The sequence below is a fragment of the Ailuropoda melanoleuca genome, chromosome 2 (assembly GCF_002007445.2).
Source record: "Ailuropoda melanoleuca isolate Jingjing chromosome 2, ASM200744v2, whole genome shotgun sequence".
NCBI classification, from domain to species: Eukaryota; Metazoa; Chordata; class Mammalia; order Carnivora; family Ursidae; genus Ailuropoda; species Ailuropoda melanoleuca.
In genome coordinates, this window is record NC_048219.1 from 199,656,939 (window position 1) to 199,681,449 (window position 24,511).

At 60.8% G+C, this 24,511-nt stretch overlaps 2 protein-coding genes across 2 annotated transcripts in view; both read left to right on the forward strand.

Annotated features, from left to right (window-relative positions):
- The first annotated feature begins 176 nt into the window (after window positions 1-176).
- On the forward strand, window positions 177-16,442 carry GAL3ST2 (galactose-3-O-sulfotransferase 2). Its single transcript, XM_034655602.1, has 4 exons — window positions 177-242; window positions 13,126-13,209; window positions 14,309-14,573; window positions 15,285-16,442. The coding sequence occupies exons 1-4, from the start codon at window positions 214-216 to the stop codon at window positions 16,104-16,106; spliced, it is 1,200 nt and encodes a 399-aa protein (XP_034511493.1). The 5' UTR covers window positions 177-213; the 3' UTR covers window positions 16,107-16,442.
- A 4,460-nt stretch (window positions 16,443-20,902) lies between these two features.
- NEU4 (neuraminidase 4) overlaps window positions 20,903-24,511 on the forward strand; it is an 8,573-nt gene continuing 4,964 nt past the window's right edge. The window contains exons 1-2 of the mRNA XM_034642757.1: window positions 20,903-21,204; window positions 24,246-24,449. Coding sequence (XP_034498648.1) covers window positions 20,971-21,204; window positions 24,246-24,449 — 438 coding nt within the window. The 5' untranslated portion in view covers window positions 20,903-20,970. The remainder of the gene's footprint in view (window positions 21,205-24,245; window positions 24,450-24,511) is intronic.

The following is a 24,511-nucleotide window of genomic DNA, read 5'->3' on the forward strand; positions in this document are numbered from 1 at the left end:
CCCAGGGAAAGTCTGGTTCTTCCTGAGAACCGACGCCTAAGCTATCCAACTGGGGTGGAGGGTGTGTCCTGGCACCTGAAGACGTAGGCCAGCTCCCCCGGGAGTAAAGTTCATGCTCTGCCAGGCGCTTGTGCCCGGGGGCGAGAGCTGGCTCCCTCTGCCTGGACCACCAGCTGCCCAGCGCCGTCGCTGTCGCCGCGAGCCCTGGCCAGCATGCCGCCCTTGCCAGAGTGCACACAGAGGTAAGCTGGGGGGCGCTGGGTCAGCACAGAGACACAAAGCACGTCTTTAATTCCTGGCTAGTCTGAGGATCTGGTGGGAAGAACCCGTTCTGTGTCTTTAAAAGGAAGTCTCCAGATCTGGGGTTATTTCTCTCTCATGCTGCCCAAACTTGCCGTGCTGGGGCTTCATTTCAGACAGTGACCCCTCCCTGCCCTCCCAGGCCCAGCCCTGGTCCTGGGCCTCGGAGAGGATGTGGGCTCAGGGCCAAGGGGACGACAGTTTGGTGTCTGGGCTTAAGGCCTGGGTGGGCGGCCGCTGGGGGCCCGGGATCTCCGGGCTGTGTTCCTGTGGTTCCCGTGCCATGGCCAAGTCCCCGTGTTTGCAGCAGGGGCTTCTCGGCCTCAGCGGAGTCCCCAGCCTGAGCCCCTGACCCTTCAGGCCGGTTACCTGCGAGTGTGTGTGTGATGTTAGGGTGCTCGTTGGGGGTCCGAGGGACCTGGAGCAAGGCCCCTTGACAGGGCCCAGGTGCCTGGCCCTGCCGGCTCTGGGTCGTAAGCGCTGTTTCCTCTTGTATACACACAAGAAATTGGAGTTTTGGACACAGTTTAGGTGTGGAGGGGAGGTGGGTGTGTCTGGAAATGCTTTGCATTTTCCTTCCCTGTCTCATCCCACATGTTTTGCGGAGAAGCCAGGGCCTCTGGGTGCCCTCCCTGTGGGCCCCAGGCTTGGGCAAGACCAACCTTTTTGAAGACGTGACTGCCTTCCTCGGGTGAGGATGGGGTCACCCAGGAGCCAGCCGAGAGGGGAAGGGTCTGGTGTCCCCCTTCCGGGGATGTGGATGGGTTCACCACGCTGTGAGGAGACATGGAGGCTGGGGAGGAATTGCTTTGTTAGCTGGAGGCCAAGCCTGGGTCCCACGGGCTGCCTGGGCCTCTGGTGACATGGAAGGCGAGGGGACCCAGGGGGAGCCCCAGGAAGCAGGTCACCTGGTTAGCCCTACCAAAGGTGACTGTTCCGACACAGGGTTAGGGCTGCAGCTGCTCCACGTGTCCCAGGCTCCCCGGTTTGGCTCAAAGCCCCAGGAGAAAGGGGCTGCCTGGGTCGTTGTGGCCACATTCACTTACTATCCCCACAACCTAAGAGGCACGATCCATCCAGAACCTCTTGTTTATTTTCCTCGAATTGTGCAAACGTTTGGAGGCTCTTCCCGTGTAGGCCAGTGTGCTTGGCTGGTTGACAGGCGGATTGAGCCACGGCCCTGAGGACAGGGTGGGACAGTCCCAGGCGGGCCTGGCCAGGTGGGTACACAGATGCCCTGGGCACAGGGAGGGGACAACCCTGGGCAGATGCGGCCGCGTGGCTATCCAGTGGCCCTGGGTGGTCCTTGGAGCTGCCTGGAGCAGAGATGAGACCTTCGCCACCAGGGGGTGTGTGGTCTCAGCGAGTCCCTGGATGGTGATGGATCAAGGCACAAACCGTCCTCTGCCTCAAGCGTTGGGGCAACCCCGGACGTGGGCGCCATCCCCAGCACCCTCCTGGTGCTGCCGGGGACCCCGGCCCCAGGTGGCGGGGTCCCTGGACGGCAGAACGGAAGTATCAACGTTCCAAGTCCTGGCCCGGAGAATTTCACTGGGGGCCCCCTGAAAACCTGTGTGTCTGGTTTGAGACTCAGCTCTGTTTCTGGGGACCGAGCAGCCCTAGGAGTGCTGAGCCCTGAGAAGTCCTGCCCGTGGGGCCTGTGTGACCCCAGGTGTGACCCTGTGTGTGACCCTGTGGGTGACCCTGTGGGAGGGATGTGACCCATAGGGGCTGTGGCTCCAGGCGTTGGGGCCAGTTCTAAGAGTAGTGGGGGGACGGTGCAGGGGTAGCTGGGAAGAGTCTACTGGTGCCTGACTGTGGGGGCCGCGAATGGGCTGGACGGAGAGTCAGTGGAGCCTGGAGGGAGGGTGCTGAGAGCGGGAGCCAGGACGCTGCCCCCAGTCTGTGGTCTGGTGGGGTTAGTGCTGTCAGGAGCCACCAGTGCTCCTGGGAAAAGCCTGGCTCCTGCCTGAAACCTGTCCTGGAGCCCAGCTCCCATCCTCCCCACCTCAGTAAGTGTGCTGGCCTGTGTGTGGGCGTCCCTGCCTGAGCAGTGCATGGGGGTCCACTGAGCTGGCTGGCTGGGACGCGGTGCCCCCCCCGCCCCGGTGAGGCTGGAAGGTTGGTGCAGGTCTCCTGGAGGCTCTTGCTGTAGGAAGGGGCGTGCCGTGGGGGGCATGTGGGTCTGGGGAGAGTGGACCAAGGAACGAACCATCTGGAAGACACCCTCGCAGGGAGCTCCTGCATGCTCAGGAGCAGTAAGGCCCACGCCTTCCAGAAGGTGCTGTGTTTGGCATCTGACTACAGCTCTGAGATGCAGCCATCCTGAGCTCCTCGGCTAGGGACCCGCGGGGCTCGTCCATCCTGAGCAGGGGTGGGGTGGGAGGAGGGTGGAGGTCCGAAGACTGTGAGGTGGTGTCCTCCCCACTCCTGGCCCTGGAGGAGGCTTGGCTCCCAGCCTCCTGGCCTGGCACCCCTTGAGGGCTAGGCCAGGTCTGCCCTGGGGCTTCTCAGAGCCATGGAAGCTTCTGGGAGGGACACTAGGAAATGCTTGGCAAGTTGTCTCCCATTTTCCCAGCATCGAGGTCCACCAGTTCCTGCTGGAGCGGCCAGCCTGGGAGAGACGAGGCGCCAGGCACCAGCCTCGCATATGGTCTCTGAAGCAAAGGCCACGACCACTGGCCCTCCCGGACTCATGCCTGGGGGCCGTGCACGCGGCAGGGGTCCCAAGGGCTGGGCTGCAGCCGGGCCGCCTTCACGGGGCTCTAGTGGAGGCAGGGCGGGGTGGCCCGCACAGGAGGCCACTGTCCACGGAGTGTGCTGACGGGACCTGATGCTGCCTGTCCCCTGGAGGCCACCCTGGGAGCTCGGCGGGGGGGACCAGGAGGCCCTGCCTGCCCCCTCGTCTGCCTGCTCCCATCAGACCCTGAGCAGATCCACTTGCCGATTTGGCAGAACCTCTCGGCTCTGCTGGTGGGGGATGGGTGGCGCCCTCCCTGGCCCACCAAGGCAGCAGGTCTTCTGGGTGTGCGGGTCCTGAGCCCAGGACGCTGGCACCTGTGGTCTCCGCGCCCACAGCCTCCTGGCGGCAGGGCCTGCAGGCATCAGGCAGACTTTGGGGTCCCTGGAGATTAGTGAGAGGGGTGCTGTGGAACGGGTGGGGCCTCCCTGGCTGCCAGTGAGGACGGCAGGTGCAGGCCAGGATGGGAGGGGCTCTGGCACAGGGGGTGGCCTGCTGGGGTGGCCTGCTGTGGTGGCCTGCTGGGCTCTGGGTTCGAGGAGCTCGTCGGCTCGCTGCGGGAAGCTCAGGCCGACAGGGCCTCGGGACCAGGCTCTGTTTGTCCAGGTTGCTGGGCCGGGCCCTGGGGTGCGGTGTCCTTCTCAGCGGGAAATGGACAGGGTGTGGAATCAGCTGGGAGTCGTGCCATCACATGAGGGTTCACCCGACGCCCTGACCCCACTAGCCTGGTGGCTGCCCAGCCTCCCTCCTCGGGCAGGGAGGGGGCTGCAGGGCTGGGGGAAGCCAGGGCGGCCGCGCAGGGGCAGGGACCAGGCTGGGCGCCGTCCCGTCCCGTCGTGTTCTGCGTTTACTCTGCTCTAGTCTGTAGCAGTGCCGCCCTGCCCTGACAGGAGGACCCACTGAGCTGACTTCACAGCAAGTGGGTACCACTCACAGCCGAGCCATCACTCCCTGAGCTGTGGAGCACGGAGCAGTGGTGTTTGGGAGAGTGCAGAGAGCCAGTGGGGACATGCGCCGTCCTGGCTCCGCTCATTTCAGCGTCTGCCAGAAACCACCCCAAACCCAGCTGCTGGAAGCAGCGTCATGCCATTTCTCGGGGTCCCGGTGGCTGTGTTCAGCTGGTGGTTGTGGGGCTGGAAGGCCCGGCATGGCCTCACTCACTGGCTCCTGGCTGGGCCACCTCAGGGCTTCATGTGGCCTTTCCCTTCGGGGGTCCAGCGGCCTCCTTGGGGCACCATTTCTGGGGCCGTTCGTGGGGAGCAGAAGCAGCAGCTGCAAGGTTCCCACAGCATCACTTTGGGCCCATTCTACTGGTGAATGCCAGGCCATCGTTCCTGACTCAGGTGTGGGGCAGTGGGCTCCAACACTCCGGGGGGAGGGAGGCAGCCGGGGGGTGTAGGGACAGGCCTCTGTGGCCGTGTCTCTCCTCTGACACACCCAGTGCACAGTAACAGTGTGGCCTGCTTTCCTTTTTCTAGAAGGAGCCCCTGGGTGGAGGGTGGCCACATTCCCCTCTGTTATTTGGGAGATGTTGAGTTTGGATGTCTGACACCCCAACCCTGTTCGGTTTTGGTTTGGCCTTTATATGGACGGCTCTGTGCTCCAGACCGCGGGGCATTGATGGTGTCTTCCGCACTGAGCACTGTCCCCAGCCTCTGGGAGACCTTGGGCGGCCCTGCCCTGGCTCCACACCACTCCATCTACGGGGGCCCCAGAGGCCAGCGCCTCGCTGCTGTTTCTTGGGCTGCGGAGCTGGGCCTGGTTTCCTGAGGGTGCGGCCTTTCAGACAAGTGTTGGGCTATGGGGAGGGGCCCTGAGTAACATTCAGTCCTGTCCGTGGCCCCCACTAGTCAAAGGCTCTCACTGCACCTGCCCCCCTTGGCTTGTCCTTGTGCTTGACAGTGCACTTGGGGTCGATGAGGACCCGGTGAAGGATGAACAGTGGTGGGGTGGGGGCTTTACGGCCGCTTTAGATCCTACACATGAGCTCTGGGCTGGGCCCTGGTTCTAACAAAGCCCATGCTTGGGTCCAGAGGCCCAGAGGATGGACAGAGGGCTTTCTAAATTGACCATTGTGCATGAGGGGGGCTAGCTCTTTCCAGGGCATTCTGCTTTCCTCCGGCCGTGGGGCCCTGGGAAGAAGGAGGGTGGCTGGGCACGTGGCCAGGTGGATTTCGTGGGTCCGACTCGTCAGCTCCTGAGATGAGGGTCAGTATTGTTTCTCTGTCTTGGCTAACATTGGTTGGCCACCGAATGACCGTCAGACATTTGGTTCTGTGTCCGTCTACAGTCCCACTGAGGTGGGTGTTTGTCTATCAGGAGCTGGTCAGACAGAGCTGTGTGTGTGTGTGTGTGTGTGTGTGTGTGTGTGTGTGAGAGAGAGAGAGAGAGAGAGAGAGATGCTGGATATAAAAAACCCGTTTCCATAAAAACCCTTGTGAGTCTCCCTCGTGGTAAACGAGCTCAGCGAGACCGTAGGCTCCCTGAGCTGGAGATGGGGATGTCCGAACACTGTCTATCACCCGTGAATTTAGACCTTGAGTGGTTCTTACGCAGATGCTGGGGACTCTCCCCAAGTGATCTGAGGGCTGATCCACCTGGGGCTCGGGGCCTGGGGGCCTTGAGCTCTCCGGGGGCCCCCCCGGGCCTGGACCAGCGCTGCATCTGGCAGACAGCATCGGCTCTCAGGCCTCTGCTGTGGGGGTTCTGCTGTCACGGGCTGGGACTCCGTGGCCCCTTCCAGCAAGGCCTGACCCAGAGCCTGCTGCCCCCCGGCCACTGCTGGAAACCAGCCTTGCAGACATTCCCGGACGCTGGGCCCGGAGCCCCCTCCCCGGTGATTCCAGATGCAGGACGTTTCAGACTCTGGACTCTGCACTGAGCTTGCAGGCGACCCCTGAAGGAAAGGGAGCTCAGCAGAGCCCCTTGTGCTTGAATGGCGAGGCCACGGGGGTTGTACGGAGCCCCTTTCAGCTAAGACCCCTTGGAAGCAACATCCCAGGGTAATCATTTCCAGCTGTATTTCTTTATTTATTCACACAATTACTGGCTTTCAATTTTTTTGGCAGCTGAGCTCTTTAAGGATATTTTTAGATTTATTTTTTCGTTCTAGACAGTCTTATTGATGTGTAATTCACATAGCCCACAATTTGCCCATTCAGAGTTGCACACCCACTGGGCTGTCCTACAGAGCACACGTCTGTGAGAAGCACGTACAGGCCAAAGAGGGGCCCGGGCGCCCCGTCTCGCCGCTTGGCAGAACAGACCGCCCACCTGCGGGCCCGGAAGTGGCTCCCGGCCGCGGCCTCGAGGCTTGGCCACCTGGCGCCCTAACGGCTCCAAAACCCAGGACCCTGCGGACCTGGGGGGTGTTTGCACCGGAGGGTCTTTTGGCAAGAGAGGAGCCTCTCTTTCGAGACAAACAGATCTCTCTGAGGACGGTTTGTTCTGCTTGTACAGCTGTGAAGAACTGAGCAAATTCCTGCTGCCTCAAGGCCAAAGGGGTGATTGTAAATGTCGAAGCAGGAATCTCAAACAGATGGTCAGCGTGTGCCCGGGTTTCATGACAGCCCTCTGCAAGGGGCCGGCAAGCACGCGGCGCTGGCACGGGCGGTGCGGTGTGGCGGGACGGCGTGCCGCTGGACTCAGGTCGCGGGGGTGCAGACCCGCCTGCTTGGCGTTCCGTGTGGGCCTCATCCAGCCGCGGTTAGAATGTTATATAAGGGGCTATAAAACGATATCCTGCCGCAGCTGGGATAGTTATATGAGGGGCTATAAAACTTCTGTGGCTTCCACGGCACCCAGGTCCAAGGGGGCCACAAACCGCCCTCCCTGGGAGGGAAGTGTTCAGTAGTGCAAGGACCTGGGACTCTGTGACCCTGCGACGCTGTGTGGCCTTCTAGAGGACGTCCCTTTGGGGTTCGGGAAAACTGTCCCGCGTCCCTGGCTGCAGGCGCCCAGGCCCCCTGGGAATCGTGGACCTCCAGCCGAGGCCCCGCTCCTTCTGCCTTTGCGGACGAGGGACAGGACATGCCAAGACGTGGCTTCACTTCAGTTTTGTGTGGATGGAGTAATTACGGGAGACTCCATTCTACCATCTCCCATAACTTCGAGACCACGGTGTGCAGGAAAGGGGATGGGACGCGGTAGGAAGAGCTTCCTTCAAAAAGCTGCAGGCTTGGGTTTTAGCTGAAATTGGAGCTGGACATACCAGTGTGAGCTCGTGAGGGAGTATGTGCAGTTTCTAGCTCTGTCGCCTGGCAGGGCCCTGGAACTATTACCTTCCCCGAGCAGTGAGCACCCCGGCCCCCAGACGACGGTCCCTCAAGACCATTCCCACCAGTAGACGCAGGGCTCCTTGGAGATGCGGCTGGAGTAGGAGACAAGCCCAGAGCATCTTGTCATCCCAGACCGCAGGCGTGACAAGTCAGGGCCGGAATTCTGGAACGAGACAGCGACGCGTGATAAACGGTAGCATGGTGGCGTGAGCGGAAGTGACAGCCATGATGGGTAGTGAATGGTTTTCTCTTGTGGTGAGCACCCAGAAATGGACCTGGGTAAACACTCCATTTACAACAGCCAGCAAATCAGGGTACATGTGACGTGAGGCACGGGACCTGTGTCATGAAAACAACCTTCCAGGGTGACAATCTGATGAAAGAGAACACAGCGCTTCCCGTGGGATGGCAACATTGTAACAAAGTCCCTGCCTCCATGTCTGTACCCACACCCCCCCGTCTCCCTTCCTGGGCTGCTGGGGTCCCCCGGGTTCTGCCCTCCCCACCTCGGCGCTGCTCTGACCTGGCTCTCTCTACTGGACACGTCGTGGCTCTCAACCACGGCCACGTCCTCCCCCTGGAGTCCCTGCCCTGCTGCGTGTGGCAGGACGCTGATGCGCTTCTCCTGTTCCCCAGCGGGGCCGCCGCGAAGGCTGTACAGGTGGGGACAGTGGGGGCCTCCGGGGAACACAGCTCTGGCTGCATCCTGGCGTGGGGCCTCGGGCCAGGCACGTGATTTCCCTCTGCCCCGTGGCTAACAGCCACCCATGCGGACTCCACAGGGTAGAGCACGTCGGGTGCTGAGGCTGGGTATCTGTGGTGACTATAGGGTGAATCCCGGGACACAATCTCCCTGGGCAAAGGCTCTGTGCATTTTAATTCAGAGGTCCCAAGAGGTGGTGCCCGTCAGGACCCCAGTGGCAGCGAGGCCTTGGGCTCTCCACAGCGGCCGCGTTGAAATGTGGCTCATTTGGCATTTATGCTGGTCAATGGTGTCAGGTGGAAATCCAACACAAGGCTTTTCCAGAGCTGGCCAGCTGAGCTCATGCCATCTGCTGGGCCTCCCTCTGCCCTCTGCCCCCTGCCCGGAGAGCCGGTTACCACCCACCCTCCTCTGGGCTCCTTCCGTCCTGCACGAACACTGAGGAGCTGCAGACACTGCGTTATTCTAGGCCTTGTGGTAGAGACCGGGTACTCCTGCTCATAATTGCTAAGAACTCCCTGGCTATTACTGTACAACTCGCTAACATTTGAACTTTAAAATTGACTTACTAGTTAAAAATTCTCCTTTGGACATTATGTTAAACTCCCAGAGAGTTTTGTATTGTATTTTATTTTGTTTATTTTTTAAAGTAGGCTCCACACCCAGTATGGGGCTTGAACTCATAACCCCAAGATCAAGAGTCACGTGCTCTACCAACTGAGCCAGTCAGGAGCCCCCCCCCTTTTTTTTATTGAACTTCGAGAGCATTTTTTTCTAAAAGATTGTGTATATTTATTTGAGGGAGAGAGCATGAGAGCAGGGTGAGGGGTGGAGGGAGAAGCAGACTCCCCACTCAGCAAGGAGCCCGATGTGGGACTCGATCCCACAACCCTGAGATCGTGACCTGAGCTGAAGTCAGATGCTTAACTGACTGAGCCACCCAGGTGCCCCTAAACTTTGAGAGTGTTTTCTGCAGAAATCTGGTCATCTCCTTTTCCCCAGGATGGAGGCGTGCTGACCACAGCCCTGCAAGGGTGAGGGCCTCCTGTTGCTCCTTATTTGAGACTCAGGGCCAGAGGGCTGTGACCAGGCATGCTGTGACCTCCTCACCACTCCCCTGGGTGGTGTGTGGACAGACATTTGGCCACTGAGCAGTCAGCCCATACTAATCCATTTTTGCATCATGGGAAGGTTAAGAGAGGTGTCCTGTTAGGCCCAAGTCTGGTCTCCCTGCTGCTCCAGGGTCGCCCTGATGGAGGGGCCCACCTCTTGCCTGGTTCTCCTAGGCCAGCTTATCAGTCCTACTTTCCCTTGGTTGGAATTCCTTCTCCATTTGCTTGTCACACTCCTATGCACCCTGTAAAGCCCTACGTAAAAACCCCCGTCCAAGCAGGAAGTTCCTCCCTGTGTCCTCTCCAGATGCTAAGCTCTAGAGTCCAGGTGTGGCATCCAGGCCTTCTCGGGGCCAAGGGCCCCATGGCAGAGTCTGCTCGGCCCCATTTCCCCTGCTCAGAGGTCTTTTTGGCACCAGTTGCTCCTCCATGTTGCTGGAGCCCCTGAGACAGTCTGCCCTGCCAGGCACAGCCTGTTGGGGAGACTCAGGCCCCAGAGTCAGGCTTCTGGAGAGACCCCTCTGTTCTTTCCGTCTTCAAACACAGGGAAGTCTGAAACTCACCCTCTGGCCTCAGATCTTGTCCAAGGAGAGGCCTGGAAGTCAGCTCCGTGGTATCCGTGTCCGTGGGAAGCAGGTGGCCGGGGAAGGTGCTCTGCAGGAGGCTGTGAAAACTCGCAAGCACCTGGGAAGGACAGTTGTGGAATCTTCCTGAGCGTGTCTGCCCGTCCTGGAGGCAGGGGTCTGAGCGGGTAGCTCCTCCGGGGCCACCCCTCTCAGAGCTCAGAATCCAAGCTCTGACGTTATCGGCAAGGTCGGGTCTGTATCAGCGCTTCCTCTCTCCAGAAAGTCAGCTTGCAGGTGAATTGAGTCAACAGTCCACAAAACCATGTAGGTGACTTGTCAGACGGCCCGGCCACGTGCAGAGCGTGACGGGGGCCGTGGGCTCCAAAGGGCTGCAGCCCCTCCTGGCTGCATTCTGACTCAGGCAGAAGAGAGCCCTGCCTCTCCCCAGCTCGACTCCCGTCTGCTCGAGGGCCAGGTGGGGGTGGTGCTGTCCACTGTCGAGCGAGGAGATCCACATGGTTCTCGGCCAGGCAGCCACGTGGCAGGTCAGCTTGCTGGAAATCACAGCTGAAGATAGCTCGATGCCAATGGACGTTTTCAGTGCTTGAGAGCTGGAGTCAGGAACAGGCAGCCACGTCATGAGCGTTTATCAGTCCGATGTCAGGAAAATAATTGGAGATGCAGACCACCGGAGGCCCCGAAGACGGGGGTTTTCCCAACGCGCTGCCGTTCTCCCGTAGGTGGTGGGCTGCTGCTCCATGTCCCGTGCTGTCTGCAGAACCTGGCATCTGGGACGTGCCTGCCACCCCAGTGTTGGCCTGCACAGAGGCCTGACTGTCGGGGAGCCCAGGGCTGCAAGGGGCCCCTTCCTGCTGGCCTGGCCCCTTGGGTCCTGGGTCACCAGCCAGGCCACGTCTGAGGCAGCTGCTGGGATTTCTTTCAGAGGTGTGTCTGCCTCCATGAGCACGCCCAGCTTGGGCCCATGCTGCAGCCCACCATTCCGACAGATGTATAGAAATAGAGCTATATAGACCCCCACCACCTTCTCTCTGTTCCCCCACCACAGAGGTTATGAATGCTTGGATAATGCTTTCTCAGCATCCCCTTGCAGCTGGAGGCGATCATGTGACAGAATTTTGGCCAACAAGTTGGAAGTGGAATTTGCTAGGGGCTTCTAGAAGGCTTTTTGACTCTTTATCATGGCTGGACCTGTCCCTTCTCCCTTCTTGCTGATCCAGATGTTGATGTGATGTCTGGAGCTTGGCAGCCATCTTGTGACCATGAGGCAACAAGCCTGGAGAGGGAGAGATGTCAACGTCCTCAATGTGGCGGGGCTGAGTCTGCCAGAACCAGCAGCCTCCCCTCTCCAGACTTCTAGATCAGCGAGGAAAATCCACCATTGTTTTCTGATTCTTGGGACTAAGGAGCTAGGTGATGTGGCATTTTTATGCTGACGTGCAAATGTGTGTCACAGCCTGGGCAACTCCTTGAGCTCTGACTCCTTTTCCAGCCACTGGCTGGTATCTCCACTTGGGGGTCTCAGGACATTTTTGTACCACAGATTTGCTCCCCCACCTTCCAAACCTATCCCTGCCACATCACTTTCTCTCTCCTCATCCTGTGCCACCTCAAACTGGGAAGTCTGAAAGCAGTGGAGGATTCATGTATTCACTCGGCAAATGTGACCTGAGCATCTTGCACGTGCCAGCTGCCCTTCCAGGGACCAAGCAGCTTACACACTGGTGCGCAGTGCAGACTGTAAGTGGACAGATGCATATGTGACCCTCAAGGTGGCAGTGAGGCTGGGGGGAGAAGAAGGTCAGGGTGGTGAGCGCTCCTGCAGGAGGGTCAGGGAGGTCACTGGGGCAGGTGGGGGTGGAGCAGAGACCAGAGGCCCTGGGGTGGGGCATCCATCAGCTGAATCCTCAGGAAGCACAAAGGCCCTGAGGCCAGATGTATGACAAGTAGAGGAAGGGGGTGGCTGGAGAGAGGAGGGGACTGGAGAGTTGCCTTTTTAATTAATGGTGCGGGTTTGAGCACATTGGGCTTTTGGGGTTTTTGTTTTGTTTTGTTTTGTTTGTTTCAAAGATTTTATTTGACAGAGAGAGACAGCGAGAGAGGGAACACAAGCAGGGGGAGTGGGAGAGGAAGAAGCAGGCCCCTGCTGAGCAGGGAGCCCGATGAGGGGCTTGGTCCCAGGACCCTGGGATCATGACCTGAGCCGAAGGCAGATGCTTAACGGCTGAGCCACCCAGGCGCCCCACACACTGGGCTTTTGAATGCAAGGTCATTTGGGCTGCTGAGGGAGCGTGGGGCACATGTGGGTGGGCAGGGACACGTGTGGACCCCTGGGGCGGCAGGCTGCCACGGCCCCGGGAGCCTTGGAGGACGAGGTGAGCAGCTGTGACTCGAGACTGAAGGTGGGCCAGATGGGCACTTTGTGGGGCCACGAAGCCAGGGCAGGTGGAAGGGGCCGCTGTCCACCAAGGAGCAGAGGTGTGGGGGGAGATGAGGGCTGCAGTCTGGCCCCTGGGGCCTCTGATGCCTTTGGATGCCTAGTGGGGTTTTGGGGCTAACTCAGGCTGGGGATGCGAATTTGCGGTGGCCTGCACACCAGTCATACTCACAGAGGAGACCAGCAGATGATTCCTCTCCCTCCCAGGCCCCCACCCCTGTGCTCCCAGGTGCCTCGGGATGGGGAGGGCAGGGGGACCCCTTATGGCCAGTTTGCTTGCCATCCAGTGCTTCCGTGGTGCCCTGCCCTAACGGAGCACCGTGGCTGGTGGAAGGCAGGGGTGGGGCGTGGTGGGACAGTGGTGCTGCTGTGGCAGTGCCTTTGTCCAGGGGATGGCAGGACAAGGGGGGTCCCCACCTGACTCCGTGGGGCTCCCCTTGTCCCAGTGCTGTCTCTTCCCTGATCTAGTCGCAGCGTCTCCCCTGGGTGATGGGATTGGGAGGAACCCATGCCTCCACCCCACCTGCTGAGCACCTGGCATGCAGGCAGACCTCCAAAGGGCCTCTCTCGTGGCGCCTCTCCCCTCCCCCAGTGGTAGAATTCCAGGACGTCCCACCTCTGAACCCCCTCCCCTGATGTGCCTCTGGGGGTGTGTGAGCTCAGGGGTCTCTATCGGGCCACAGTCTCCCAGGGGACCCTGCTCGGGGCCTGTCAGCTCGCCCCTCTCCAAGCCCCCTCCAAGCTTCTCCTGGGTTCTGCACAGAGGACGATGCAGCAGGGGGCTGGGGGGGGGTAGAGTCGGATGATTCAGGCTCTTCCTGGGTCTCAGTGCCTGCACCCCAGGGCCCCCATGGGATGGGTGTGGCTACATACTCAATAGGAACGGACGCACAATCATGGCTGGGGGTGGGGGTGGCGCCGGTCCCTCCCATGCCCCTGACTGGGGGCTGGAGGGCTCCCTCTGCCCCACAGGTGCTTCCAGGCCGTTCTCCTCCTGGCCCTGACCATGCTCCTGCTGGCCGGCATCCTGCACATGGACGTGGGGCTGCTCACACCGTGAGTTCTGCATTGGGTGCCCGCTCCCAGGGCAGTGCCTGCGACCCCAGCCTGTCCACCTCTGGGTTGCACCTGGCACGGCTGGTGATCGTGGTGGTTCATGCCTCTCCACTGGGCCTCAGTTTCCTCCTCTCTGAGGGGGTGAGGGAGGCCCTTCCTTTTGGGGATCCAAGAGCCTCCTGGAGCCCTCCAGTGTCTCCTGTGGACAGCAAGCTGCCCAGGGCTCTGGGCAAGGTGCCTCTGGGCATGGCTCCGGGAGGGTGGGAGGGGGCCCGGGCTGGGCGTGTCTTGGGTAGAGCGGCTGTGTGCAGAGGGTGACCAGGTGCTAGGAGACAGGGCTTGGGTCCATGGTAGGTCAGGGAAGGTCAGGTCCCCTGCTCCCCTGCCTGCTGCTGGTTCAACCTCTGTGAGGCCCAGGGTCCAGAGGGATGGCCACGCAGGCCCAGTGCTGTGGCCTGGCCGCTGGGAGGGCTTGTGGCTCCAGGCTTCCTCTCCCTGCTTCATCGCCTCCCTGGTTGGATCTCCCTGGGGGGCACCAAGGCTCCCTGGGTCTCTCCATGGGACCCCCATTGTCCCCAGGGCTGGCACAGGCCTCTGGACCTGTTCCCTACTATCCAAGTTTACTCTTACTGGCCTTGCACTGGGGAGGAAAGGTGCCCGTGCTCCAGGCCGGAGTCACAGCAGGGTGGGTGCCGTCATGGAATCACAAGAAGGCACAGCATCCCCTCTGAGCAGTCAGGTTGGCTGGTCCTGGCAAACGCTGGGTATGTGGCCCAGGCCTCAGGGCCAGAGCCTTACCGGGTGCCCTGGGGACCAGAAAGGAGGTTTGGGGCCAGAGAGGGGGTGCCAGGGCCCCGGGGCCCAACCTGTGGTACATGGGGGGACAGACGACGCAGCCACTTAGGAAGCAATCAGGTCTGTGCCGGTGGGTCCTCTGCGCTGGGGGTCTGAGTGGAAGCCCAGTGATCGACTGAGGTTGGGGTGCAGGTTCTGGGGGCAGCGGTAGGGAAGGCGTGGGTGACAGAAGAGGCTCTGGGGGTCACTGGGGGGGGGGTCTGCGGACCCTCCCTGGTTGACAGTGGCCGTGCTCTCCTCCCAGCCTGCTCAGGGGCCAGGCCGTGGGGCCGCCCGTCATCAACATCATGTTCCTCAAGACACACAAGACGGCCAGCAGCACGGTGCTCAACGTCCTTTTCCGCTTCGCCGAGACGCACAACCTGTCTGTGGCGCTGCCTGTGGGCTCGGGTTTCCACCTGGGCTACCCCTGGCTCTTCCTGGCACGCTATGTGGAGGGCTTGGGGCCCCCCGGCCTGCAGCAGCGGTTCAACATCATGTGTAACCACCTGCGGTTCAACCTGCCCGAGGTGCGAGGTGCGGGGCACAGACAGGAGGGGAGCATGGAGGGTGTGGTGCAGAAAGGAGGGGAGCGCGGAGGGGGTGGGACGCAACCCCAGGCTCTCTGCGGTAGTGCCTCGGAGGTGTGACCCTGGCAGGTGGCCGTGGCCTAGACGCTGGAGAGATTGAGGCTGTGCGTGTGTGTACGTGCAGACCGTGTCAGAGCCTCACCTGGGGGCAGGGGGAGGTCTGCCGCACACCCTGCTCCCCTCCCCCGCTGACCGTTGCTTGCCACTGCTCTTGGAATTGGATGAGGGCACTCTCATGGCCCGCCACTCTCTCCATCTGCTTCTCTGGACTCCTGCTTTTGCTTCCCAAACCCACGACGTCTTCCTACTCAGGACCGTTGCACACGGTCCCCTTTTGAGGGGACACTCTTCACAGCTCCTCCTCTGGGTCATTCACATCTCAGTTTAGAGGTCACTTCCTCTGGGGGAGGGTTTCCTGATCTGCCTTCCAAAGGCTTAGCAGGGGGAGAAGGGGATGGGGGGGTTGGAGAAAGGCGGGGCCCCCTTCAAGTGTTTTAGGGTCCTTCTGGACAGTGGTGGAGGGTGCAGACCTAGGAGTCAGGCGGCCTGGCCGCGGGGAGGCGGCTGTGCAGGGAGAAGAGGGCGTCCGCCTCCGGGGCTGCCCCAAGGGGCCCGAGAGTCACCCGCCCGGCCCGCCGTGTCTCCGCACAGGTGCAGAAAGTCATGCCCAACGACACTTTCTACTTTACCATCATCAGAAACCCCGTCTTCCAGCTGGAGTCCTCCTTCACCTACTACGCGGCCTATGTCCCTGCGTTCAGGCACGTGAAGAGCCTGGACGCCTTCCTGGCCTCCCCGTGGACCTACTACAACCGGAGCGCGGGCTTGAGCAACGCCTATGCCAGGAACAACATGTGGTTCGACCTGGGCTTCGACAACGACGCGCCGGCGGACGACGAGGCGTACGTGCGCGCGCGCCTGGCCGACGTGGAGCGGCGCTTCCAGCTGGTGCTCATCGCCGAGCACTTCGACGAGTCCATGGTGCTGCTGCGCCACCTGCTGCGCTGGCAGCTGGACGACGTGGTGGCCTTCCGGCTCAACTCGCGCAGCGCGCGCAGCGTCGCCGGCCTGACGCCTGAGGGCCGGGCGCGCGCCAAGCGCTGGTGCGCCCTGGACTGGCGGCTCTACCAGCACTTCAAAAAAAAAAAGCCAAGAACAAGTCGCAGATCACTGACNGGCCCGCGGCGCCTGCGCTCCGAGGTGGCGCGGCTGCGGGCGCGGCGCGGCGAACTCACGGCGCGGTGCCTGCAGGACGGCGCGGCCAAGAACAAGTCGCAGATCACCGACCCGCGGCTGCGCCCCTTCCAGTCGGGCCAGGCCGACATCCTAGGCTACAACCTCCGGCCGGGCCTGGACAACCAGACGCAGCAGATGTGTCTGAGGCTGGTCATGCCCGAGCTCCAGTACGTGGCCCGCCTGTACGCCCTGCAGTTCCCGGACAAGGACCCCAAGCGCATCCCCTTCCTGGAGTAGCGGACGGCGCCGGGGACGGGGCCCGGCCCCTCTCCTGTCATCCCCGGGAGACCATGGCAGCAGTTCACAAGGAGGCGGGCTCCTGGGGCCGCTGCTCTGCAGGGTGAAGACCCCTCTGAAGGGGCCTGCCTGTGTTCCATCGTCTCCGAGGTGCAGTTTTGGTGAGGTTCCCGCTCTGGGGTAGGAGGCACACCCGGTCCGAGGGTACAGACCTGTTTACCACGTAGCAGGGAAGTGAGTGACATTAAATCACATGTTGACAGGGACGCCTGGGTGGCTCAGTCCCTCAAGCGTCTGCCTTCGGCTCAGGTCATGATCCCAGGGTCCTGGGATCGAGTCCTGCATCGGGCTCCTTGCTCAGTGGGGAGTCTGCTTCTCCCTCTCCCTCTGCCTGCTGCTCCCCCTGCTTGTGCTCATTCTCTCTCTCTGTGATATAAATAAAATCTTTTTAAAAATCTACATGTTGACCAACTGTCTCGTGACACGTTTGGCACATTGACCATCAGAAGAACTTGAGGGGCGCCTGGGTGGCACAGCGGTTAAGCATCTGCCTTCGGCTCAGGGCGTGATCCTGGCGTTATGGGATCGAGCCCCACATCAGGCTCCTCTGCTATGAGCCTGCTTCTTCCTCTCCCACTCCCCCTGCTTGTGTTCCCTCTCTCGCTGGCTGTCTCTGTCTCTGTCAAATAAATAAATAAAATCTTAAAAAAAAAAAAAAAAAAGAAGAACTTGAACCCGGGGGAGTCCAGAGGGGCTTGGGCAGCAGGGCCAGGAGTCCTGGAGGGAGCCCCTGTGGCTCCCTGAAGTTGCTGGCTGGGGGACATGGCTCTGGTCACAGAGACACTGGTGCAGCTCCCCCAGGCAGCACTTGGAAGCTGGTATGAGGCAGCAAGGATCCGGAATGTTCAGCTTCCCATCTATGGCTGTATGAGGCTCCTTTGCAACTGAGGAATGGCTTTATGTTGAGAAATGTTAACACTGCTTACGAGACGAATGGTTTGGCCAGAGCATAAGCTGAAGACTGGTGCCACAGCGCCCTGTTGGGACGGCCCCTGGAACATGCGGTGTCTGGCCTATTACAGGAGCTCCCGCGGCTTACGGCGTCCCCCGGGGTCCTGGAGCCACCTCGGGTGCAGTCTCAGAGGGGGCTTCCAGGCACCCCTGTTTGTCAATTGTGGGGAGGGACTGAGGGCCCCTGCCTGGCAGGACGGGATCCCGGCTGCCTGGGGGCCCAGATGTTAGAGTGGGGAGCACACCAGTGCCATAGACCTTGTGTCCTGAGAAGAGCAGGGGGCCTGGAGCGCCCAAGAAACAGAGCCGCTCTTGCATGCAAAGCCTAGAGGCGAAGCCTGGCCCGTCTGCCCGGAGCCCAGGGTCTTCTTCCTTCCGCAAGAGGAGACCGCGGGAGCCTGGCCGGGGTACCTGGGGAGGGGCTCCATGTGCAGGCATGGCCGCCCTTCTCAGGGGATTCGCCTTTCAAGGAGACTTCTAGCAATCAGAAGACGAGCGGCCCTCTTGGACACCAGTTTCATGGAGAGAAATTTAAGAAGAATGAATTTTCAGTGAGATTAGAGGACAGGTTGCAGAGATTTTGAAAGTAAAAGAGGATATTGGAACCTGAAAACATGACTTCCAGAACACTGCACAGAGACAGTAAAGCACAGAACGGGCATGGCAGAGAGCCAGGGGTGGCGGGGACACCGTCCTGAGGATCAGTCGTCCCCCACCCAGAGGAGACCCAGAGGGATGGGTGAAGAGGTGGAGGGGTTAGACACACGAACTTCCGGTCTAGGAATGAATCCATACTGACGATAAGCAGGGGAGAGGACGTAGTCCGTCACCTTGCAGCGGTCTTATGTGCAGACAGATGGTGACCACTCGTTGTGGGGGCATTTTGTAATGCACCTAACTGTCGAGTCACTGTGTTCTCACCTGAAACTAATATCATGTCGTATGTCAGCTATACTTCAACAAGAAAGCAAAAAACAAAACAAAACCCACAGATCTCTCATCCTGTTTGTAGAGGAAATGTAATTGTAACATAAGACAGCTAGCTCCTAGATTAATAGGCATGAAAGGTTATCAATAGCTTACTTATAAATTTTTTTCACCATATTGTTGAAAGCTTCTATGAATAAAAGTTTTTCAAATGATAAATTTTTAAGCATTTCTCAGTGTTGTTAAAAATGAAAAAACAAACCCAAACCCCAAATCCCTAAGCAGAGGGAATGAGGCCTGTGTGTGGGCCGCCTCCTTCCATGGCCCCAGTGGGCATCTTGCTTAGACAGCCCTACCTGGACACGGGAGCTTTACACTGGTAATTTGGGGGCTTGGAGGCTCAGCAGGGGGCCCATCAGACTGCACTGGGCCCAGACGTGGGGGACAGGGGAGAGCAGATGGTTTGGGTGAGGCCCTGAGAGGTGGGGAGATTGTGTTTGATGTGGAAATGTTGGGGTCCGGAGTGAACAGCTATGAAAGAATTCCTGAGACATCTTCGGTGCAAAAAGGTGATTTGATTAAAGCAGGAGGACAGGACCTGTGGGCAGAAAGAGCTGCACGGGGTCACGGGGAGCGGCCCGTCCTATACTTTCCCGTCGGGAGGGGGTTAGGGAAAGCGTACGTCTCTACGGAATTTGGAAGCAAGGTTTCCAGGACCTTGTTGGGAAAAGGTCGTTTATCACCGTCTAACAAGACCCGAGTCATGAGACCCTCCAGGTGTGTATCAGGGACCCACAGCTTGGGGGACGATTGCCGACACCTACCTTAGGGAGGTTTCCAAGGGAATTTCTACATCTTTAAAGGAGACTCACAGGATCCTGGGGGGCTAAATCTGCTTTTTGCCCTTAGCGAGGTGTCCATAGGGAGGCCGCCGAGCTCCCAGAGGAAGGCACTCTGCCTCACTCAAGGACTTGTTGATGGGCTGTAGGCAGTAAGGACGTTCAGTTTTTCGTTTGCCCTTGTTTCCCACACCAGTGCGGACTCCTTCCCACAGTCGCCGCCTTTCCTTCTGCGGCAGAGCCCCGGGCTCCCATCCATCCCGTCTCCGGCTCCCCCAAGGACCTGAAGACACAGGTGGTTTCATCACACGGCCGTCATAGGAAGTCTTTATTTCCCCAGAGCTCTGTTTCCGGTCCACGTCTGTTGGAACGAACGGACCTGAGTTCCCTCCTTGGTGAGTCACACACAGAAACTGCACCTGGCGAGTTGTCCCACAAAGGAAACTGGATTTGCAGCAAATAAGGAGATCCCAGCGACGAGGGAGCAGAGGGCCGGCTGAGGACGGAGCAGAAACCGAACCCCCCCCCCCCCCCCCCCCCCCCCGCCATGGCACATACGTGCCTCAGGCACTCCCGGCTGCCCTAAAGGACAAAGAAACAGTTACCTATAGAGACCACGGCCCTGCAAGTCTGGAGCCTCCCTCAGTTTACAAATGTCTTAGCAATTTACAAGAACAAAGTATCTCTATGAGAAACCTAGCTTCCAGAAGGGAATGTAGATACAATTAAATGTCCTTATAACCTGCAGCCTCCAGGAATTTCCCAGCTACCTTCACGGTAACGCCCTGCTAGAGGGGTCAACAACCTTAACCTGACGATGGCCAGGCCTCCTGTATCCTGTGAGTCGTCTTTAACATATGAAAGTATTTTCTCAACCTCCCTGTTTCCTTACCTCCCCCAACCCCGTAGTGTATAATCAGCCCCCCTCCCGACCCGGGGCAGCAGCTCTTTCTGCCCACGGGTCCTGTCTCTGAGCTTTAGTAAACCACCAAAGACATCTCGAGAATTCTTTCTTGGTCGTCGGCTCTGGACCCCACCCCACAGAACCTCACCGATACCCCACCTCCTCACCGGGGAATAACTTCCAAAGCCGTGACCCCAAGCAAGGGTGGATGGGTTCCTTTTATTTAGGGTGAGGATGAATACTCGGAAAGGGGAGCCTCATCGTTGCATGTAGAGGTGGGCACAAAGTCACGCATGTGCCTTAAGGAAAGGCTCGTGCTCCTCCCTGGGCAGAGGTCTCCGTGTTATAATGAGATCAGGGTGACTATCGGCCGCTCCGTGGTCCATCCGCACAGATGTGAGTCCGTGAGTCGGGGGTTGAGCTCCCACTGGTCGGTGTGATCCAGGCTGTTGTCATTGCCCGGGGGCAGGGGGCTCCGGGGGAGCCGTTTCAGTGTCCATCACGGGATGCTTTACCTGTCGGGTCTTTGCCTGAGTTAAGAGATCAGCTGGAAAGAAGAGCTTCAGGAAGAATCTGCTATGAAGGTCAGTGGGTACAAGCAGGTGGGCAGTAAAGGTCAGGTTTTGGGGTCTATCGTGTGTGGTCCTGCCGGTGCGGGTGGGGCCCAGGGAGCCCCCGAGGGGGAAGGACCTTCAGAGAGCCCTCTTCACTAATAGGGCTGGGACGCTGAGGGCTCCCCTGAGGCCCTGGCCTGGGCAGCGGTCACCGGGACGTGGTCACTGGTGAAAGGGGCCAGCTGGCAGGAGCACTGACAAGGCAGCTGGGGCTAGGAAAGGGGTGGTGCTCTGACCCCCCAAGTCTGAGCGGGCGGCCTAGCATGGACATGGGGCTGGAGCCCAGGGAGAGCCAAAGGGGCCGGCATCCTGGGGGTCAGGGGTGGGGCAGCTGGACATCAAGGCTGTGGTGAGAAGGTCAAGCAACCTCACCAGGAGTCTGAGCGCCCACTTGGGTTTTCGTGGGAGGGTGTCTCTGGAGAAGGCTTGGAGCAGTGCATATGTGTGTGCCCCTCAGAGGTCAGCTATTGCCCCTTGCAGCAGGGTCCCCCAGCACAGCCTTGTGCGAGGGTGAACCCCCAGACCCCAAGCACCCCGGGGTGGAGAGAGGAGCCCTGTGTGGCCCTGTCATGGTGCTGGGCCCCGCCCCAGCGTGCTGCCCCGCCCTCTGTCTGCGCTGCACTAAAGCCCCACAGCTGGCAGGAGGGTCCTGGGCCTGGGTCCTGACGCAGCCCTGGGATCCCGCCAGCTCTGGCTCCCGCCCACACAGCGGGCCCTTGTGTCTGCCCTGCTCACTGGGCCGGAGAAGCAGGCGCTCCTGCCGCTGCCCCATAGCCAGCTCTGCAGCCTCCCTGCGGTGCCCGGTGAGTTCCCTCCCTGCTCACCTGAACCCCAGACCCTGAGGGCCAGAAATGGTCTCCTCTGTCCTCCCTGGCTGCCCAGGGTGGGATGCGTGGACTGAGGGCCGTCCAGCCAGATGCTCCACATGGATGCCCCCAGTAGGATCATTGCCCGGTCCAAGGGGCAGGGGTGCCGAAGGGCCCCGGGGGTAGATTGAGAGGTTGGGTGATGTACACAGGGCTCGGCCTGTGGGAGCTGATGGGCATGTGGGCACTGCTCCACTAGGCCCAAGCTTTGTAACTGAGTCCTGGCCCCTGATACGGCACGGGACTCTCAGGTCAGACTAGAGACCCTACCCAAAACGAAAGAGCCAAGATCCCCTCTGCCCAACTTGTATGCAAAGCCCTTTGCTCTTTCTATGCATGCCTTTAAGTGCCCTGCAGCAGGCTGGGATCCCGGGCCAGAGGACAGGAGCTGTGCTCGGTGGAGGGTGTAGGGGGGCAGCAGCGGGGGCGGGGGAGGGGGAGACCTGGGCTGTCTGGAGGCCAGAGGACTGGAGCTGTGCTTGTTGGAGGTGTGGAGGGGACCTGGGCTGTCCGGAGGACTCCAGGGTGGAGCCCAGACAGGATGCTGGGACACAGCCATCCTATCCCTGGTCAAGCGAAACCCCTGGAACCTGCTGATTTAGCCAAGCTGGGCCAGCTGCCCATGAGGCTCTGCTCTTCCTCTTAGATTGAGGGGGTCTCCCTGGGACTTTGGGGCTCTGCAGAGACCTGGGGCCTGGGAAAGGATGACGCTGGGTGCCCTCGCCCTGCTCGGGGCAGCGAGCAGAGTGAGCAGCTGGTCTGTGCAGCTTGGCGGGCTGGGGCTGGGGTGGGCCCAGACCCCCTGCTCTCACTGACACCCATCCAGGTGGTCTCCAGCCCTGGGGAGTAAGCCAAGTGCAGAGAATGTACCCTTGTGTCCATTCAGCCTGGAGGGACTCGTGGAGGCTGCACCTGCTTCCCGCTGGGGCACAATTGACCTTTGGAGGCAGATGGGGGTGGGGCCCAGAGGCTTCGAGACACAGGAAGCTGTTCTCAAAATCCCAGAGGCTGTGGGGGGGGGCAGGCGTGAGGTTGGCAGAGGGTCTGCTGGACTCAGCGGCAGTGGCGTGGGCCAGTGTGCTGCCATGAGAGCCCTTCAGCGGCAGGTGGCCTTGGGCAGAGTGGACTGAGATGGAGGTGTCTGTGTGTTTCGGTGCCGTCGGGGGTGGAGGCAGAGCCAGCCAGCGCACCCTCCTGTGGGTCTGAGCAAGGCCACTCTCCTTTAGGGGTGCCCATCCCGACCATCTCCTCAGACACGCACTGGCTGTGCCGTGTGCAGGGGTTGACCCCCTGAGAGCGATGCCCCCAAGTATGATGTGAGGCGTCCTGCGCTCCCCCTCCTCCCTGCCTCCTTCTCCCCTCGGTGCCATGTGCTAGTCACCGTCCAGTGCCTGGCCACCGGCTCTGCCGCTCGAAGTCCGGCACGTGGCACCCTTGCCCTCCACTGCCTGCGGCCCCTGGACCACCACGGCCTCCTTCATGCACGTCCCTCTCGGGGGGCTGGCTCAGCCCACATTTGCCTTTGTGCATACTCCAGGGAGTTAGGCTACCTCCAGAAAATCCGCCCTAGGTCCCTCCCCGTCCTGACTTGCGGTAAGGGGGCCGGGTGACCAGGTTCAGGGAGTGAGGCTGTGTGGGGCACAGGATGCAGGGGCAGGAGAAGCTGGGGCCTGGGTTGTGGAAGAGAGACTGCAGTGCAGAGGGCTTGAATCTCCCACAGGGTCCTTCCAGACAGGGCTCCCCTGGTGCCTGGAATGCGGCCTCCTCTCCGCCCTTCCCCCTCCCCTCTTAGCCTTCGGCTCCAGGAAGCCCCCAGGCTCAGCACACCCTCCCCCAGCCTGGCTTCTGGCCTCTGTGCAGAAGCTTGTGGGGCACGTTTGAGGGATGGCTCGGCTCAGACACGGTGGTGTTTGTCTTCCTCCCATCACTGTGGGGAGCAGCTGCTTTCCAAGGGCAACCCCAGTGCACCAATTAGAGCTGGCCTGGCCCCCCTTTCTGCCAGGAGGGGGTGGGGTAGGACAGCAGGGTGGGTGACCTCTTTGGCCTCCTTGGGGTCCCTCTCACTGCTCCTCTGGCTTCCACTGACTTAAGCTCCCTCGAGGCACATGTGGGAGCCTTTTGGGGCACCCTGTGGGTGGGGTGGCTCTGCTAGACCTCCCATGACCCCCAGCTTTGCTCAGGAGCCCAAGGGGCAGGGCGGTTGGTCCCCGGCGCCCGCAGATGTCCTGCTAGGACCTGGACTTCAGGCCCCTTCTCTGCAGGAGACCCACTGGCACCCCCCTCTTGGCTTCAGCAGGCCACTCTCCCTGCCCCATCCCCATCCCTCCTGGCCACTCCCAAGAATCCCACCACCCCCAGGTCTGAGAATGGTGGTGGTGGCAGCCAGGGCACCTTTTCCAAGAAGTGTGTGTCTGAGTGTGGGGAATGCAAGTGTCTGGTCTCCCAGGCTTCTGCACGGGGAGTGTGGGTGCATCTGTGTGCACCTGTTTCGTGTCTAAGTCTCTCCCTGTGTCACTTTCTGTGTTGTGCGTCTGCTGTGTCTGTTTGTGTTTCTGCGGGGCCTGTGGTCCTGGGACCCCTATTTGGGGAAACTGAACCCCTGCCTATCCAAAACTCTGGGCCCTCACGGCCCACGTGGCCAGCATCCTGCCGGCAGGTGTCTGGGGGATAGGGTGGGCAGAGTCAGGGGAGTCTGGCCAGGCAGCTCCTGCTCTGATGGTTGAGAGGAGGAAGGGGAGACTGCAGACATTCCCGGGTGCAGTGGCAGGGAGGGCGGGGGGAGGGGCTGCCCTGGTCTGGGGATGGGGAGCCTGGGATAGCCCGGTCTCCGAGGAGGTGGTCACAGGGAGGCACGGGCTAACCCTAACCCCAACCTGCAGAGCCCCCTCCCCATTGTAGGCGGACAGGAGAGGAGCGAGCAAGCCCCATCCGCTGACCCTGTGGTCTGCTGACCCCGGGGCCCTGGGCCCGCCCCGCAGACCATGGGGGCCCCGCGTGTCCCCGAGCGGACTGTGCTCTTCCAGCGCGAAAGAAGCGGCCTGACGTACCGCGTGCCCGCCCTGCTGCCCGTGCCCCCTGCGCCCACCCTGCTGGCCTTCGCGGAGCAGCGGCTCAGCCCCGACGATGCCCACGCCCACCGCCTGGTGCAGCGGAGCGGCACGCTGGCCGGCGGCTCCGTGCGGGTGAGTGGCCGGGCGCGCACCGCGGGCAGGACCCGGGCGGGGCACCGCCGCGCGCACAGGTA